Here is a 15832-nt window from a genome sequence, read left to right as displayed (position 1 = left end):
CACGGTCTCCCCGCTTCCGGGTGTCTCCGGAGTGCGACCTCCACTCCCGACCTCCGTCGGCTCCACCTCGGGTTCCGGCAAATCCGGAGTGCGATCTCCACTCCCGACCTCCTGCGCGCTTCACCTCGACCTCAGGCGACTCCGGAGTGCGATCTCCACTCCCGACCTCCTGCGCACTTCACCTTGGTTTCCGGCGACTCCGGAGGGTGGACTTCACTCCCCCGTCGACGCCTCAACTCGACCTCAGGTGACTTCCTACTCGACCTCCGGTGACTCCACGACCTCCGTCGGCGCCCTCTATCGACCTCTGGCGGCTCCGGGTACGACGTCTGCTTTCAGTCAGCGCCGCTTCTCCACCTCGGGCTCCAGGTCTCCAGGCTTCTCGACGTCAGGACTCGAGGAGAACACTGCTGTACAGGTCAGGAACTTGCTGTTCTTCCTTTGTAAGGCCTGTTCCAAATGTTCAGGTCCTTTAGATGGTTTTTCTGGTCTTGGTCCCACACAGGGCTCTAGGCTGGGCTTGGTCAGTAGGGACTAGCATCAAGGGTGGGTTTCTGGACCCCACTCCAAGCACTGGTTTCCACCCCTGCTGCCTCACTCCTTCCTCCTTCTGAATCTCTGTCCTCTCTCCTCTCTAGTCAAGTGCCAACTGCCACACTGAGATGGCCTCCCAACATTCTAAACCGCCTTCAACTGTCACAGGGTTCCAGAATGTTGCAGAAGGTTCTAGAAATCTCCAGTGGGTTCTGATGATGTCACAGGTGGCCACCATTTTGTGTCACAGGCTCTCAGACAGAAGTTCCAGGGGTAGGGAAAATGGCTCCCTGACCCTGCATCAACACTAAAGTCTGGTGGTTCCCAAAAAGGAAAAATTCATAACCGGGTTTGAGGCAAAAGTGGGACAAAATAAATAATGATGAGGAGGGACCACCCAAAGGGCTGACAGGTCTAACAGAGGCTACGTATAATGCTCCCAGAATGCTTCCTGATTATATGCAAATATTTTCCTGAAGCTTGAAAGCAACAGTGATGATTCTTTGCTTTCAAAATAAATGTAGGAAAAATGTTTTTGCTAAACTACTTTAAGATTTTAGGTACCATATCTTTGCAGCATCATTTAGTAACATGTTGATGTATGCTTGTATTTCCTAAAAATATTCATAATGGAAAATCAGTGTAACCAGTTAAAATACGATTGTGGGAAACAGAAATAAACAAGCATTGGCAAAGCCAGTAGGTCTGAAATTGGTGGTCAGGCTTTTGGTTTTGTCAATGCGTGACTTGTTTAGGCATGGTTTTTGTAAACCCTTATCTGTGTGGGAGCTGCAGGGCCCTCACCATCCTAACAAGCATTGGCAAAAACACACAAAAAAACTGTTTTTGCTCTCAAAAAGCACACATTGTCACCCCAGTTCCAGGCACTGAACAAAACTACTTTGTGTGCCAATATTCTCCTTGTAATAGAGCAGAATACTGTCGCAGTGAAGCCAGCTGATAGACCGAGAGAAGGAGAGAGGGAGAGAGAGACATCATTTTACTTAACACAAAAGGTCATGGTTAACCCCAGGCCTAATTAGAGGCCCAATTATTAAAGAAAGTCTCAAAAGTGCATCCATGGTATATATCCATGCATTAAGTGCATATATACAGTCTCCGTGAATTCACAAGAATTTACAGAAGTAGGACAAGTATTAGTACTCCAAGAAAATATTTGTGAACTGCATTTTAGCATGAGCAAATGTGCTTGTGTAGATTTGCTCATGTGAAAATCTGAATGTTTCAAGTTCACTTTTCCTCCAACCACTTTTTTTCCCAACCCTGAAGAAGTTTTACGTCTGCCACTGCCAGTAAATTTCCAACCTTTTTCAGTATGGGAAAAGATTAGAAAAGAGTTGGTGAAAACTCTTAAAACATGCAAGTTAGTAGGTTTGCACAGACTCAAAACAGCATTCCAACCCTTGAACTATTGCGTACCACTTCCTTCAACCCCAGTATGTAGACCTGCAGAAATGTAGCAACATAAGGGAATTGCTAGTATTCAAACCCTACTATGGTACAAGCCCTGGCATAATTAGAGAGGCTTTATCAGAACTCTTACATAATGAGTTTGCTGCCGTAATTTGTCGCCACATTACATGGCACAAGAGGGACAACTGGATTTTGTTACAGGACAAGTAGATTTATGAAGCAACCTGCCCCATGGACAAGTAGATAATTTATTCAATTCCACACCCCTGTCTCAGGAATCGCCGTTACAAGACACACCCTTTCACTCGCACTCTTGTACTTTTCCACAATAAGATCTGACACAGACTCGAACCAATTTAAAATATGTATTTTAACTAATGTGCTATAATATGCAGTAAATGTGCCACAACAAGCAGAAAAATGGATAGTACAAATACGGTCAGCGTAGCAGTTAGTCCATAAATCTGAAAGGAGATGTCATTATGAAAAGACAGTAAGCCTAACCTCCCTCCCCTTGCATAAAAGTAGTATTATCATATTTTAGAAGATCTCTGGGCTTTATCTGCAGACACCATACCTTAGCCCATAGTTGGTAGATCTACATCATAGGTGCTATCTCACTCTTCTCCCTGGAAAGGCCCCTCTCCAAGTGTCAGCTACCTGTTTGTGTATTCCAGTAAGAACAAAGTACATTGTCCCAAACAACAGCTGCACCAGTATGTTTCGTCTAGGTGCTAAGGCATGGCCAGAACAAAATAAGAAGGGACTTTGTTTCTGTAGTAGGGGATCTCTGTGTATAGTCATAATCTGGTGAATAGTCCCGCCCATGTGCGTGGACCCCGGAGCAATAAAAATAATCTCTTAAGTTGTCAAGCCATGCAGACCTGCATCTACACTTAAGAGAGAATTCCAAGACAGATAATGCAGCCTATATCCACAGGCTACACTGTCCAGTATTTCAACTAGAAAATTCCACCAACAGCACTGCCTGCCCAGCTTTTTCCACAGAGAAAAACCTGCCTCTACCAGCAAAAGCCTCTGGAATGATAGAGAGGGAGGAATGGACAGACAAGCCCCATAGGCTGCCATTATGTGGCTCAGAACAGGATACTGTGCCTTTAAGAAAACTTTCCAGAACTTTTCCAGTATCCCAGAATGCACAGCAGGTCCCTTTTACTTTCAGTTCTTTTTTCCGGCTCCTGCTAGCAGGACCCTGGAGCATTGAGCTCTCCCTTTTCAAGGGTTTATTTGGAATTTTTCACTTTTCAAGTGCTTATTACGTACCTTGTTGCCTTCCTTCTTGTGTGTGCTCTGTGTTGTCAACCTGCCTGGCCTGTTTGACAAGTGCCCAGAGTGCGAGAGAAAGAAGGCTAAGTCAGACCCACACAGGGTGTGCATCGTCTGCCTTCCCCAGTCCCATGTTCCAGTGGAGTGTGACATTTGTCAATCTTTCTCAGTCAGGACCCTGAGAGAAAGGATGAAGATCAGGCTCCAAGGCCTGGAGGACAGAGGGCTGAGGGCACAAGGTGGGTCAGGACATGCTGAGGCCCCTGGGGGGCTCCCCAGGGGCAGGAAGCCCAGCAAACGTCCCCATTCTCCGTCGACTACGGCGTCGAGGGGGATGGCTGCAGTCTGTTGCCCGTCTCCCCATCGCTCTGGGGAGAAACGGCATCGACGCTCGCCATCGAGGGAGCTGAGCAGTCCGCCGTCGACGACGTCAGCATCTTCGTCGACGACGTCGACTTCTCCGTCATCGGCGTCGAGACCAGTTCCGGCGTAGGCGCTCACCGTCGAAGCGAGGTCGCCGTTCGCCGTCGACAAAGAGGAGAAGGTCACTGTCGAGGGGATCCCCGACGTCGAGGACCTGTCGGAGGCGTTCGCCGTCGAGGAGGCGTTCGCCGACGCCGAGGCAGCGCAGGAGGAGTCCTGACGCCGGGAGTCCCTCGGGGTCACAAGGGAAGAGGACGGAGTCACCGGGCTCGGTGTACATAGTGGTGTCTCCTCCTCCTCCTCGACGCCGAGGCAGCGCAGGAGAAGTCCTGACGCCGGGAGTCCCTCGGGGTCACAAGGGAAGAGGACGGAGTCACCGGGCTTGGTGTACTCAGTGGTGTCTCCTCCTCCTCCTCCTCCCATTCCGCCTCCTCCTGCTCCCATTCCGCCTCCTCCTCCTCCCATTCCGCCGCCTCCTCCTCCTCCTCCCATTCCGCCTCCTCCTCCTCCTCCCATTCCGCCGCCGCCTCCTCCTCCCAGTCCGCCTCCTCCTCCTCCTCCTCCCAGTCCGCCTCCTCCTCCTCCTCCCATTCCGCCTCCTCCTCCTCCTCCCATTCCGCCTCCTCCTCCTCCTCCTCCTCCCATTCCGCCTCCTCCTCCTCCTCCCATTCCGCCTCCTCCTCCCATTCCGCCTCCTCCTCCCATTCTGCCTCCTCCTCCCATTCCGCCTCCTCCTCCTCCCATTCCTCCTCCTCCTCCCATTCCTCCTCCACCTCCTCCCATTCCGCCTCCTCCCATTCCGCCTCCTCCTCCCATTTCGCCGCCTCCTCCTCCTCCTCCTCCTCCTCCCATTCCGCCGCCTCCTCCTCCTCCCATTCCGCCTCCTCCTCCTCCTCCCATTCCGCCTCCTCCTCCTCCCATTCCGCCTCCTCCTCCTCCCATTCCGCCTCCTCCTCCTCCCATTCCGCCTCCTCCTCCTCCCATTCCGCCTCACACACCGTCGGGCCCACCTGTGGCCCCGCCACGGTCGGTGTTGTTGCCTAGGAATCCGATGCCGCCGAAGAGTACTCCGGGGCTGTGGCACCAGGTTACGCCACCTGCGCCTGTGAGGCCGGCTGGGCGGCCGAAGACAAACGGATCGCGCTCCAGCTCCGGGCGGAGAGGAAGATCACGGACCCGTGGACGGTCTGGGCGACGCCGCAGGAGGCGCAGAGCCTGATCCCGCACCCAATCGTCTACCAGGGACTACTCGCCGACGCTGTCGGACTCGCCAGTGACGGGTGTATCGCCTGTCGACGATGTAGTCTCCTTCCAGGAGGTGCTACTGAGGGGTGCGGCCAAGCTAGGGATCACGGTGACGGTGCCAACACCTACGACGTCCGTGATCTTCGAGACGCTGCACAAGAAGCACCTGTCTCGCCCCCTGCTGCCACTAGTGCCGGGATTGGTGGAGCCTGCTACGGAGTTGTTCCTCACTCCGGCGGTGACAAAACCAGCCCCCTCAAGGCTCCTGAAGAAGTATCGGGCGCCGGAATCGGACCCGACCTTTCTGAAGATGGACCCGAAACCGGACTCGGTCATCGTGACAGCGGCAAGGAAGCAGCATGCTACCACTCCTTCCTCGACAGTGCCGCCTGATAAGGATAGCCGTTGGCTAGACTCGGCGGGCAGAAAGGTCTGTGGGACAGCTTCTACCACCATGAAGGCGGCGAGTGTCGGGGCTCTGTTGGGGCGCTACGACTGTGCCCTATTGGAGTCTCTCCAGCAGTACGCGGAGCTGCTGCCTCGCGACAAGGAGGACTTTCTAGAGACTTTGCGTGAAGGGATGCTGGTGTCAAATCAGATTATCAGCGCGGCCGCGGATGTCTCTGTTAGCGGCACATGGATATTGTCATGGCATTAACCAACGGCGTCACGCTTGGCTTCGCCTTAACTCTCTCAAACCGGAGGCACAACAAAGAGTGGCCAACCTGCCCTTCTCGGGGGAAACCCTGTTCGGCCAGCATGCGGATGACGAAATGGCCCGCATGAAGACGGAGGCAGAGACCCTGACGGCTGTCGGGTTAGAGAAGCCTGAGAAGAAAAAGCGCCCGTTCCAGAGACTGTTCGGGGCTGCAGGCAGAGGGCGTGGGCAGGCCTCGGGACAGCAGCAACAACAGCACCAGCAGTTCCGGAAACTCTTCCAGAAGCGCCAGAAGGGTAGAGGAGGCCAGCAGTCCGCTACAGCGACCCCTTCAACCGTTACCCACTCCAGTGGGGGGAAGCGTTCAAATGTCTCAAAGGGGTAGAGGTCTGTACTCTCGGTTCTTCCTGCTTCGCAAGAAGGACAAGAACGAGTTCAGGCCCATTCTGGATTTGCGGCAAGCAAACAAATGGATTCGCAGAGAGAAATTTCGCATGCTATCGTTGCATCAGATTTACCCTCAGCTGCAACGGGGAGACTGGCTCTGTGCCATAGACCTACAGGACGCGTACTTCCATGTGCCCATTGCACGGAAACACAGGAAGTTCCTGCGATTCCAAGTCAGAGCCAATCATTATCAATACACAGTACTGCCATTCGGGCTAAAGTCTGCGCCCAGGACCTTCTCGAAGTGCATGGCAGTGGTAGCTGCACACCTGCGGAGGAACAAGGTGTTTGTCTACCCGTCCCTGGACGATTGGTTGATCAAGGCCTTCTCCTTCTCGGAAGCACAAGCGCACTTCCAGAAGACGTGCGTTCTCTTGAACAAGCTAGGGTTGCACGTCAACATGTCCAAGTCTGTCCCGACTCCGGTCCAGTGCATACAGTACTTGGGGGGCCTCCTTCAATACGCTGTCCGCAAGTGTGTCTCCTTCGGAGGAGAGACGGTTATCACTCCTTCGGAAGGCTCAGGCTCTTATGACCGCGCCATCTACGACAGTGAGGAAGGTGTCTTCGCTGCTGGGGTCGATGGCCTCATGTATCTTCCTCACGCACGGCTGCACATGAGACCACTGCAGGAGTGCTTGGAGGATCAGTGGGATCAGAGGACAGGTTCTTGGGACGACAAGATACGGCTATCTCTGCATGCTCTTCAGTCGCTGAAGTGGTGGTGTTCGGCGGACAATCTCCTCAGGGGGGTTCCCTTCCACAAGGACATTCCCACGCAGAGTATCGTGACGGATGCGTCTCTCCACGGCTGGGGAGCGCATTCCGGAGACTTACAGATACAAGGAAAGTGGTCCCCGGTGGAGTCGACGTACCACATCAATTTCCTGGAACTCAGAGCCGTTCACTTGGCATTGAAGGCCTTCCATCCGTCCTTCCAGACCAACTCGCTGCTCGTGCAGACGGACAATACAACCATGATGTATTACCTCAACAAGCAGGGGGGTGTCGAGATCACGCACGCTGTCGCAGGAGGCGCAGTCGATCTGGCACTGGCTTCTGGCCCGAGGACTGACTATTACGGCCACGCTTCTGCCAGGTGTGCAGAATGTTCAGGCGGACGCACTGAGCAGACTGATTCAGGAAAACCATGAATGGGTCATAAACGACGAAGTACTAGGGGACGTCTTCGCAAGGTGGGGGACTCCAGACCTAGATCTTTTCGCCACCGCTGAAAACAGCAAATGCCGAGATTTCGCATCCAGGTACTACCAGCGGGGGACGCTGGGGAATGCGCTATGGATCGATTGGTCGAACAGCTTTCTGTACGCTTTTCCACCCATTCCCCTGATTCCGGCGGTGCTCCTCAAGCTGTCCCGGTCCGGGGCGCGGATGATCCTGATTGCCCCGGAACGGTCCAGACAGTGGTGGTTCACGGACCTGCTTCACCGGTCTCTTCTTCCTCACATACGGCTGCCGTGCAGGCCGGACCTTCTCACGAAGTTCGGGGGGCAGTTGGTGCACCCCAACCTCTCGTCTGAGTTTGGCGGCATGGCTCCTGAGATAGTGCAATATGGCCATTTGAATCTACCAGCAGATTGTATGGATCTACTGAAGGAGGCTATACGTCCTACCACTAGAACGTCCTATGCTTAGTGGAAGAGGTTCTGCATCTGGTGCAAGTCCAAGCAGTTTGACCCGACGACAGGTAAGGAAGATGTCATCCTTCCGTACCTTTTGCATTTGGCGCAGTCTGGCCTTAATTTCCATTCCATTAAGGTCCATCTCGCTGCTTTGACTGCTTTCAGGAAATGCCCTTCGCAGACTTCCTTCTATCAGATCCCTGTGATCAAGGATTTTTTGGAAGGCTTGAAGAAAGTGTTCCCTCCTGTCAGACTTCCCTCGCCTTCATGGGAATTGAATGTGGTGCTGTCCAGATTGATGAAGGAGCCTTTTGAACCTATTCACAAGGCTTCGTTGCAGCACCTGTCTTGGAAGGCGGCGTTCCTAGTGGCCATTACGTCGGCCCGCAGGGTGAGTGAACTTCAGGCGTTGTGTTGCCAAGAACCTTATACGGTATTTCATGCTGCCAAGGTTGTTATGCGTACTCACCCTAAGTTTCTTCCTAAGGTTATATCTGATTTTCATGTCAACCAGACCATAACTTTACCTACGTTTTTTCAGAATCCCTCTTCTCCAGCGGAAAGGTCTCTACATTCCCTGGACGTTAGGAGGGTGTTGAAGTTTTATCTTGATAAGACCAAAGATATTCGTAGGTCAGACCAGTTGTTTATCAATTATGGATCAGTCGGGACCGGTCTTGCTACCTACAAACAGTCCATCTCTCGGTGGATTGTGTCCTGTATACAATTGTGTTACCAAAAGGCTAATAAAACCTTAGGGGGTAAACCTAAGGCTCATTCCACCAGGGGCAAAGCTGCCACGACGGCTTTGCTGCGTAATGTTCCGATTGCAGAAATCTGCAAGGCGGCCACTTGGAAGTCGGTCCATACCTTTGCTGCGCATTACTGTCTGGACACGGATGCCAGGGCAGATGCTCAGGTTGGGCAGGCTTCGCTTCGAAATTTGTTCGCACAGTAGTCGTATTATTTTGTAATCTTCTCCACCGCCGTTTTGGTGTGGGGATGGGCTAGCCATTCTATTCACTAGATTATGACTATACACAGAGATCCCCTACTACAGAAGGAGTAGTTTCTTTTCTGTAACTCCAGTTCTGTAGTAGGGGTATCTGTTATAGTCCTAAGCGCCCGCCTGCCTCCCCGGTGGAGAGATAAATGTTAATATAAGGAATGCTACAGGTCTGGCGTGCTACGCCTTCAAAAAGAACTGAAAGTAAAAGGGACCTGCTGTGCATTCTGGGATACTGTAAAAGTTCTGGAAAGTTTTCTTAAAGGCACAGTATCCTGTTCCGAGCCACATAATGGCAGCCTATGGGGCTTGTCTGTCCATTCCTCCCTCTCTATCATTCCAGAGGCTTTTGCTGGTAGAGGCAGGTTTTTCTCTGTGGAGAAATCTGGGCAGGCAGTGCTGTTGGTGGATGTTGGTGGAATTTTCTAGTTGAAGTACTGGACAGTGTAGCCAGTGGATATAGGCTGCATTATCTGTCTTGGAATCCTCTCTTAAGTGTAGATGCAGGTCTGCATGGCTTGACAACTTAAGAGATTATTTTTATTGCTGCGGGGTCCACGCACATGGGCGGGACTATTCACTAGATGATGACTATAACAGAGATACCCCTACTACAGAACTGGAGTTACAGAAAAGAAACTACTCCTTATTGACCTTGTTCACAAGGTTCAGACTAAATCCTAGGAACCGGCAGAGTGTACACAGCGGTAGGTTCCCATGCTAAAACTGCAAAAGAGGCATTTGCAAAAATAAAGTTGTGTAGTAACATGCGCAAAGCTGTGGACAGTCTGCAGCGTGCTCATGCCAACTTAGAGAAGACGAAAATGTCCCCATGGGCCATGTGACATCTCCTCCTATATTTGAATGGCTGACTTGTGATGTTGAAGCCGCCGGCGAGGGTCCATGAACAACTCCAGTGGCTGATTGCTTTTCTCCATGACTATGGCCTCCGCATCAATGTCCCAACTCACTTGTAGAAAAGGTAGATCTTCATTGGAACAGTGCGTGATGCAACCTTTTTGACGGCCTTTCTGTCATGAAGAAGGATTGTAAATATTCGGGCGGGGATTCAAATGTGTCTGACTCAGTCCTGCAGGCCTTGTGCTTGCTTTACCTCCTAGATTTGTGTGCTATTTTGGTGCTTTGCACCAGTACGTGAATGAGCCCCTTGCGGTGGCAGTGCATGCAATACCAAGGAGGTCTCTTGGCTTTGGTGTGGATTAATGTGTGTCATGATCTGCTTTCGGGTATGGACCCCTCAGACCTTCTAAGGGATCGCCCTCCCAGCCCTCCACAAGCTACTGTGGTCAGAAATTCTTGCTGGCCTAGTGTGCTCATCTGGGAGCAGTTACTATAAATGTACCCAAGCTGTGGGCGTACTGTCTTGCCTTGAAGGTCATTCTCCATTCCATCTTAATGGCAACTTTGACATACTGTTGAACATCACTAATGTCCATTATATCAATAAGCCGAGTGGTGTGGGGTCGTTGAATCAATGTTGAGGAGTGGTCCTCCTGTAGACATGGGCACTGCTACTAGGAGCTTTCCAACAAGTGGCTCAACTCCGAGTCCCAAAGTGGATGCCCTTGGTTGGGTCTTGCTGAAGGATCACACGTAGGAGACACACCTCAAGGTGAAGTTGGTTAGCTTCTGCAGATTGGGGTTTGTTTGTGGATCTCTTTGCCACTGGCAACAACAGAAAGTGCCATCTGTTTTGCTGTTCATTTCCAGCTGGATGATTGTCTAGGGATTGCCTGTATGTTAAGCTAGTCTCAGGGTCTGCTGTACTCATCTTTGTCCAAAGTGCTGCTGGAAGTGCAGGAGGAAAAGGTGCGGCTGTTTCCGATTGGGCAAGCAGCTTATGGTACACTGTGTTGCTCTGGTCATACTTAAGCCTCTCTTTCTGAGTGGGCTTTTGTTGTCTGCATTTGTGTTCCTGATCAACCGTCACTATTTAAATCGCTGTTAGTGATGCGTTTTCTGAAAGTTTTGTCTTCATTGTTCCTTCACACTCTTTTATTGTTCTTCGTTGGATTTTAGCCTGGTTTTCATCTTCTTGATGGCATCTCCATTCAAGTTGATGCTTGGTTGCCCCGTTTGACTACTCTTAAAAACAATTCCATCATTGGTGATTACTTCTGATCACAGAATCAGAGGACTTTAGGCACTGCATTATTTTCTACCTAGATAAGTTGGTCCTTCTCACCTGTCCGTCTTCTCACTCAATGCGGTCTCTGTGTATCATATGGTCCAGTCTATTAAGCTTTCATCTTTTTTTTTTCACCCAAGATTTTAACCAAGGAGATTGATTGTCTGCATAGGCTGGACCCTAGGCATGTGGTGTAATAATACATTGACCACACAGGGAAAGACAGAGTTAATGAGCAGCTCTTTATGGGCTAGGCTGGAAGTAAAATGGGCAAGGTGGTGGGCAAGCTCACATTTTGTATTGGGTTATTTAAGATATTCTTTACCCTGTCCGGGAAATTTTCTCTGGTGCACATTTGTACTAATTGCACAAGGGCCCTTCCTGCTACCACAGCTTTTTCCAGAGGCGTTCCAGTTTCCACGATTTGCCGACTTACTTGGTAGTTCTTGCATACTTTACATAGCACTACGGCCTCACATCTGAGGGACGCAGTGGCCGGTACTTTGCCTGAGCAGTTTTGCATTATTTACTTGATTAACTAGCCACACCTCCCAGGGAGGTACTGCTTTCAGACACATTTATAAGGTGAGGAATCTGCAGGAAAAAGTATCAATCAGGTTACTTACCTGTGGTATACTTAATCTTCCTAGCAATTGGTCACCTCCTTCTCCAATGGACTAGTGCTGTGATTAATTACATCACAAGGCTCTGGAACTGTTACCAGACTGGTTGGCTCCTAATATGCTCCAGTGACGTCACATGCTGGAGCCATTTGGTGCCAACTGGTGGCAATGAAGAGCCATTCTTGGGACAAAGAAAGAGGTAGTGATAATATGAGGGATCTGGGGGACAATTAATTATGTATCCACCAGGAATGCTGTTAATGAAGGGAAGTAATATTTTCTTCTCTGAAAACTGAATATCTACTCTTTACAATACTTTTGAAGGGAGAAAATCATATATCCATGCCATGATGTGTTAAATAGCTGATTTCTGTTTTCAGGGACATTTCAGAAGAGCACATGAAATTATCACTGGAGGAAGAAACAATATGGTTGAAAATCCGGTCCTTAACCTTAAGGTTGGTTAGTGGAATTGCATCGCTCATCCATACACCTGAGCCAAAGAATTCAGAAAAGACCACGGAAAACGGTGTTTCATCAAAAATTGATATAATCCGTTCTCTGCTTCATCAGCTGGAGAGTGCAGTGGACTCAGGAAAACGGTTTACAGAACAGAACATCCAGGTAAGCTGCCACAAGACGATATTCTTAATTCAAGCCTTAATTGTCCTGCCGTTTGCCAGTTATAGTATGTAATACACTTGCATTTTCCTGCATCACTCATTGGTTTGCTTCACCAGCTTTACCATATGCTTAATGGCTTCTCACTGGCTTTCTTGCCATCCTACAGAACATCACCACATGTAGTCTTGCTCATACTCTTGCTGGTGCTTTATGTTTAGACTGACTAGTGTGAAGGTATATACCGAAGCTGTTGGATATCTTTTATTACTCTAGTATTGGAACCTTCATAGATACACATGCTTGAGTCATTCCCCGTCGTTGAGATTGGAGTCCCCAGTATATCAAAAAAGCAATGCTTAACCCATTACAAAGCAGAAAAAAGGCCTAGGCCCATTTCAGTTTTGTAACCCATAACTCTCGTTTTGTAAAAGAGAGAAAAAATAATTCTTGAACCAATTAGACCCTTCACCCTCTAGAACCCTTCTGAGAGAACCTTAGACCTTCAGATTTTCTACCGCACGTTGTGCTAGTGTGTCTCCTAAGCTCTGCTCTGCTTTCTCTTGTTAATTAGTGATTTTGGACAATATTCTTAGCTTTCATTTCAGATTTCAGCTGCAGGATTCTTCAGCACTGGTTGGTTATCACTCTGACTTTATTATGTCCGGAAAGGAGAAAAAGGGTTTCTTTAGAGCCTGTGCTACCTTCTCCAAGAAGAAGCTTTTTACTGATGACCCTCATGAGGACTATATTTATTGCCTCTATCCAGACGATCAAGCAAAGGACTGTAAGGTATGTCATACCTTTTCTAGTAAGACCTTAAGGGATCGTGAGGGACGACTTTTGATATGGCTTTAAAAGCTAAAAGCCAGAAAGGAGGTAATTTTTAGTGACCGTGATGAGGCATCCTCTTCCTCATCCAGGAGGTCCCATAAAAGATCACCACATACTCATTCTTCTGAGGAGTGTCCAGGAAAAACCCTTAAAAAGACCACTCAAGGGTCTCATGGGCGCAGTCCCTCAAAATCTCAGTGAGTAAGGGACATGCTTCGGGGGATAAAAATGCAAAAAAAGATGAGTTCCGAGCCACCTAAGACACCCCCTCAGGTCAGGCACTCCTTCAAAAAGCCGCCTTCACTGCCTCCTGAAGTAAAAACGTTAACTAAATCCTCATCGTCAACGAAGAAACCATCTATGTCGTCGACGAAGGTTGAGATGCGCCTGCTATCAAAGAAGGTCTCCGTGTCCACGGCAGAGTTGGGAGCACCGCCGACAAAGATTTCATCACCGTCGACTACCATTTCGATGCCGGTATCGTCAACGATAATTACGGTGTCGCTAATGGTGGGGTTTTCAACGACGACAGTAACCACGTCGTCGATGGCGGCTAGACAATATGGATGGTTTCCAGGTTACCGCTGTCAGCTGCAATTTTAATGGTGTCGTCCGCAATCTCGTCGATTGGCTCGTCGACCAGGGGAAAAAAACGGACAGGTCAGAAAACGCTAGGTAATGAAATCACGTCTCCTAGCAAAGTTACGCCTCTTTTGCCATCTCACCTGCTAGAAGAGCAGGATTCTGAGGTAGAAGACAAAGGACCTTAAGGCTATGCAAGTAGCCCATCCCAGCTGCACGTTCAGTGTCTCGAGGACGACCTTGATGAGGAATATGGAGAATATCAATTCCCTCCTCAGGAACAATACCACCAGAGTTATCAGGAGGAAGTGGTTTACATACTGTCCTCTTTGTTGACGGACCTACAATTTATGCTGGCTGACTACAGGAAGAGATTTCCCCCAGCTTCTGTGTATCAAGAAATGCCATCAGCAGTTCCTCGCCCACAATCTATACCATCTACTCTGATGAGCCAAGCTGTGCTGGCGGAACCCTTACAGGGATCGCCTCCACCAATACCTCAACAAGATCCGGTTACTATGGACTACGACCAAGAGGGTGGAGAAATTACAGATCCTAAAAGAGAATGGGATGACTACCTCATTCCCACGCCTTTTTCTCCCTCTCCGGTACCGGTTGACTCTCCACCCGAGGATATTGGTGGATTTCATAACTTGCTGGAAGGAGCTGCAAAAAGATTTGACCTACCTATGCCAGCTGCACAGACTTGGTGTTTATGATTTTAAGGAGCCATGTAGGAAGTTGGTGAGGGCCAACCCGATAATAAGTCGCATATGGGAGGAAGTTCTTAAGGTCGTTAAAACACCAGCGACAGTAACACCAGTACTCTCCAGGTTGGAAAAGAAAAAGTACAAAGCACCAGAGGATGCTCCAGCCTGTTTGGTGAGCCATCCCAAACCGGATTTCGTTATTTCCCAGGCAGCTCAACGGAAATCCCAAAATCCATCTGCACCCATTACAACACAGCCGGATAGAGAAGGCAGACACCTAGGTAACGCTGTTAAGCGTTTCTCCTCAATGTCAGCTCTGTTGGTCAGAGTGGCTAATGCCCTTGCCATATTGGGCAGATACGACTGACAGATGTGGTGTGACCTAGCTCCATATATGGATCAGTTTCCAGGAGAAAGTAGACCTGAGGTGAAGAAAATTATCCAGGAGGGTGAGCGCTTCTGCAGAAGTAATAGATTGTGCGATGGACATTTCAGATCGCGGGGGGAGGTGGGTACAGCGGTTTTGCGCCGTCAAGGATGGCTACAAGCAACATCATTTAGACCAGAGGTCCAAAATTAGATCCTGGACCTTCCTTTCGATGGAGTGGCTTTATTAGGGAAGCATATGGACGATGCGCTGCACGATATCAAGAAAGATACCGATACAGCGAAGGCTGTAGGGACACTACAATATCGGAAAGTGCCCTTTAGAGGAGCCAGAGGAAGAGGCCTTCCATCCTACAGAAGGGGACACCAACAATACAGATAGCCCTCTTACGCTACTTCTTCCCAACCATACCATCAGCAGTATATTCAACGACCGCAACAGTCAGGGGCGTACTCTAGATCTGCCCCCAGAAGGAAAACAGGCCGTCGGGGGGGGGGGGGGGGGGGAGGGGAGAGACACTTCAAGACGTCAATGACAAGCTTCAGGCTCCGGCTAGTTTTTATTTCCTCTTCTCCAGAAGTTCCCCTGGGATGACAAATTTATTTTCATCTTTACCAGTGGCAGAAAATAACCACGGACCGATGGGTCCTCAATCTAATACAATTTGGCCATGCATTGGAGTTCCTTCAGATCCCTCCTTGTACTCCTCCGGGACGCCAGAAAGTTAATCATCTAAAACTCATGCGCTTGGAGATTCTTACAATGCTCACAAAAGGAGCAATAGAACCAATCTCCCAGAGGGGTAAGGGATTTTTATTCCCGTTTCTTTCTGGTTCGCAAGAACTTTCTTCAATGGCGTCTTATCCTGGCTCTGAGAGCTCTAAATAGTTATCTAAAAAAAAGTCTTTCCGGATGGTTTCCCTTCAGGACATTCTGATACTCCTAAACCTAGGAGATCATATTACCACCTTAGACTTACAAGATGCATATTTTCACATCCCCCATCCATCCCTCCCACAGGCAGTACCTTCGATTTGTCGTAGCCGGAAGCCATTACCAGTTCAAGGTGCTGCCGTTTGCCCTCAAGTCCGCCCCAAGGATTTGCGCAAAATGTCTGGCTCCAGTGACCGCTGTTCTGAGGAAACAAAGGCATCGGGTATTTCCGTATCTGGACGACTGGTTGATCAACGCACCTTCACACGCAGCTGCTCAATTGTCCATGGTGGCATGCACAAGACTGTTTGCCGA

General features: G+C 49.7%; 1 protein-coding gene across 1 annotated transcript in view; it reads left to right on the top strand.

The window, feature by feature from the left end:
- NAA25 (N-alpha-acetyltransferase 25, NatB auxiliary subunit) overlaps positions 1-15832 on the top strand; it is a 792299-nt gene that overhangs the window by 554691 nt on the left and 221776 nt on the right. The window contains exon 18 of the mRNA XM_085636118.1: positions 11830-12073. Within this exon, the coding sequence (XP_085492244.1) occupies positions 11830-12073 (244 nt within the window). The remainder of the gene's footprint in view (positions 1-11829; positions 12074-15832) is intronic.

Source organism: Triturus cristatus, chromosome 11 (genome assembly GCF_964204655.1).
Source record: "Triturus cristatus chromosome 11, aTriCri1.1, whole genome shotgun sequence".
NCBI classification, from domain to species: Eukaryota; Metazoa; Chordata; class Amphibia; order Caudata; family Salamandridae; genus Triturus; species Triturus cristatus.
This window is presented reverse-complemented; position numbering and strand designations above follow the sequence as displayed.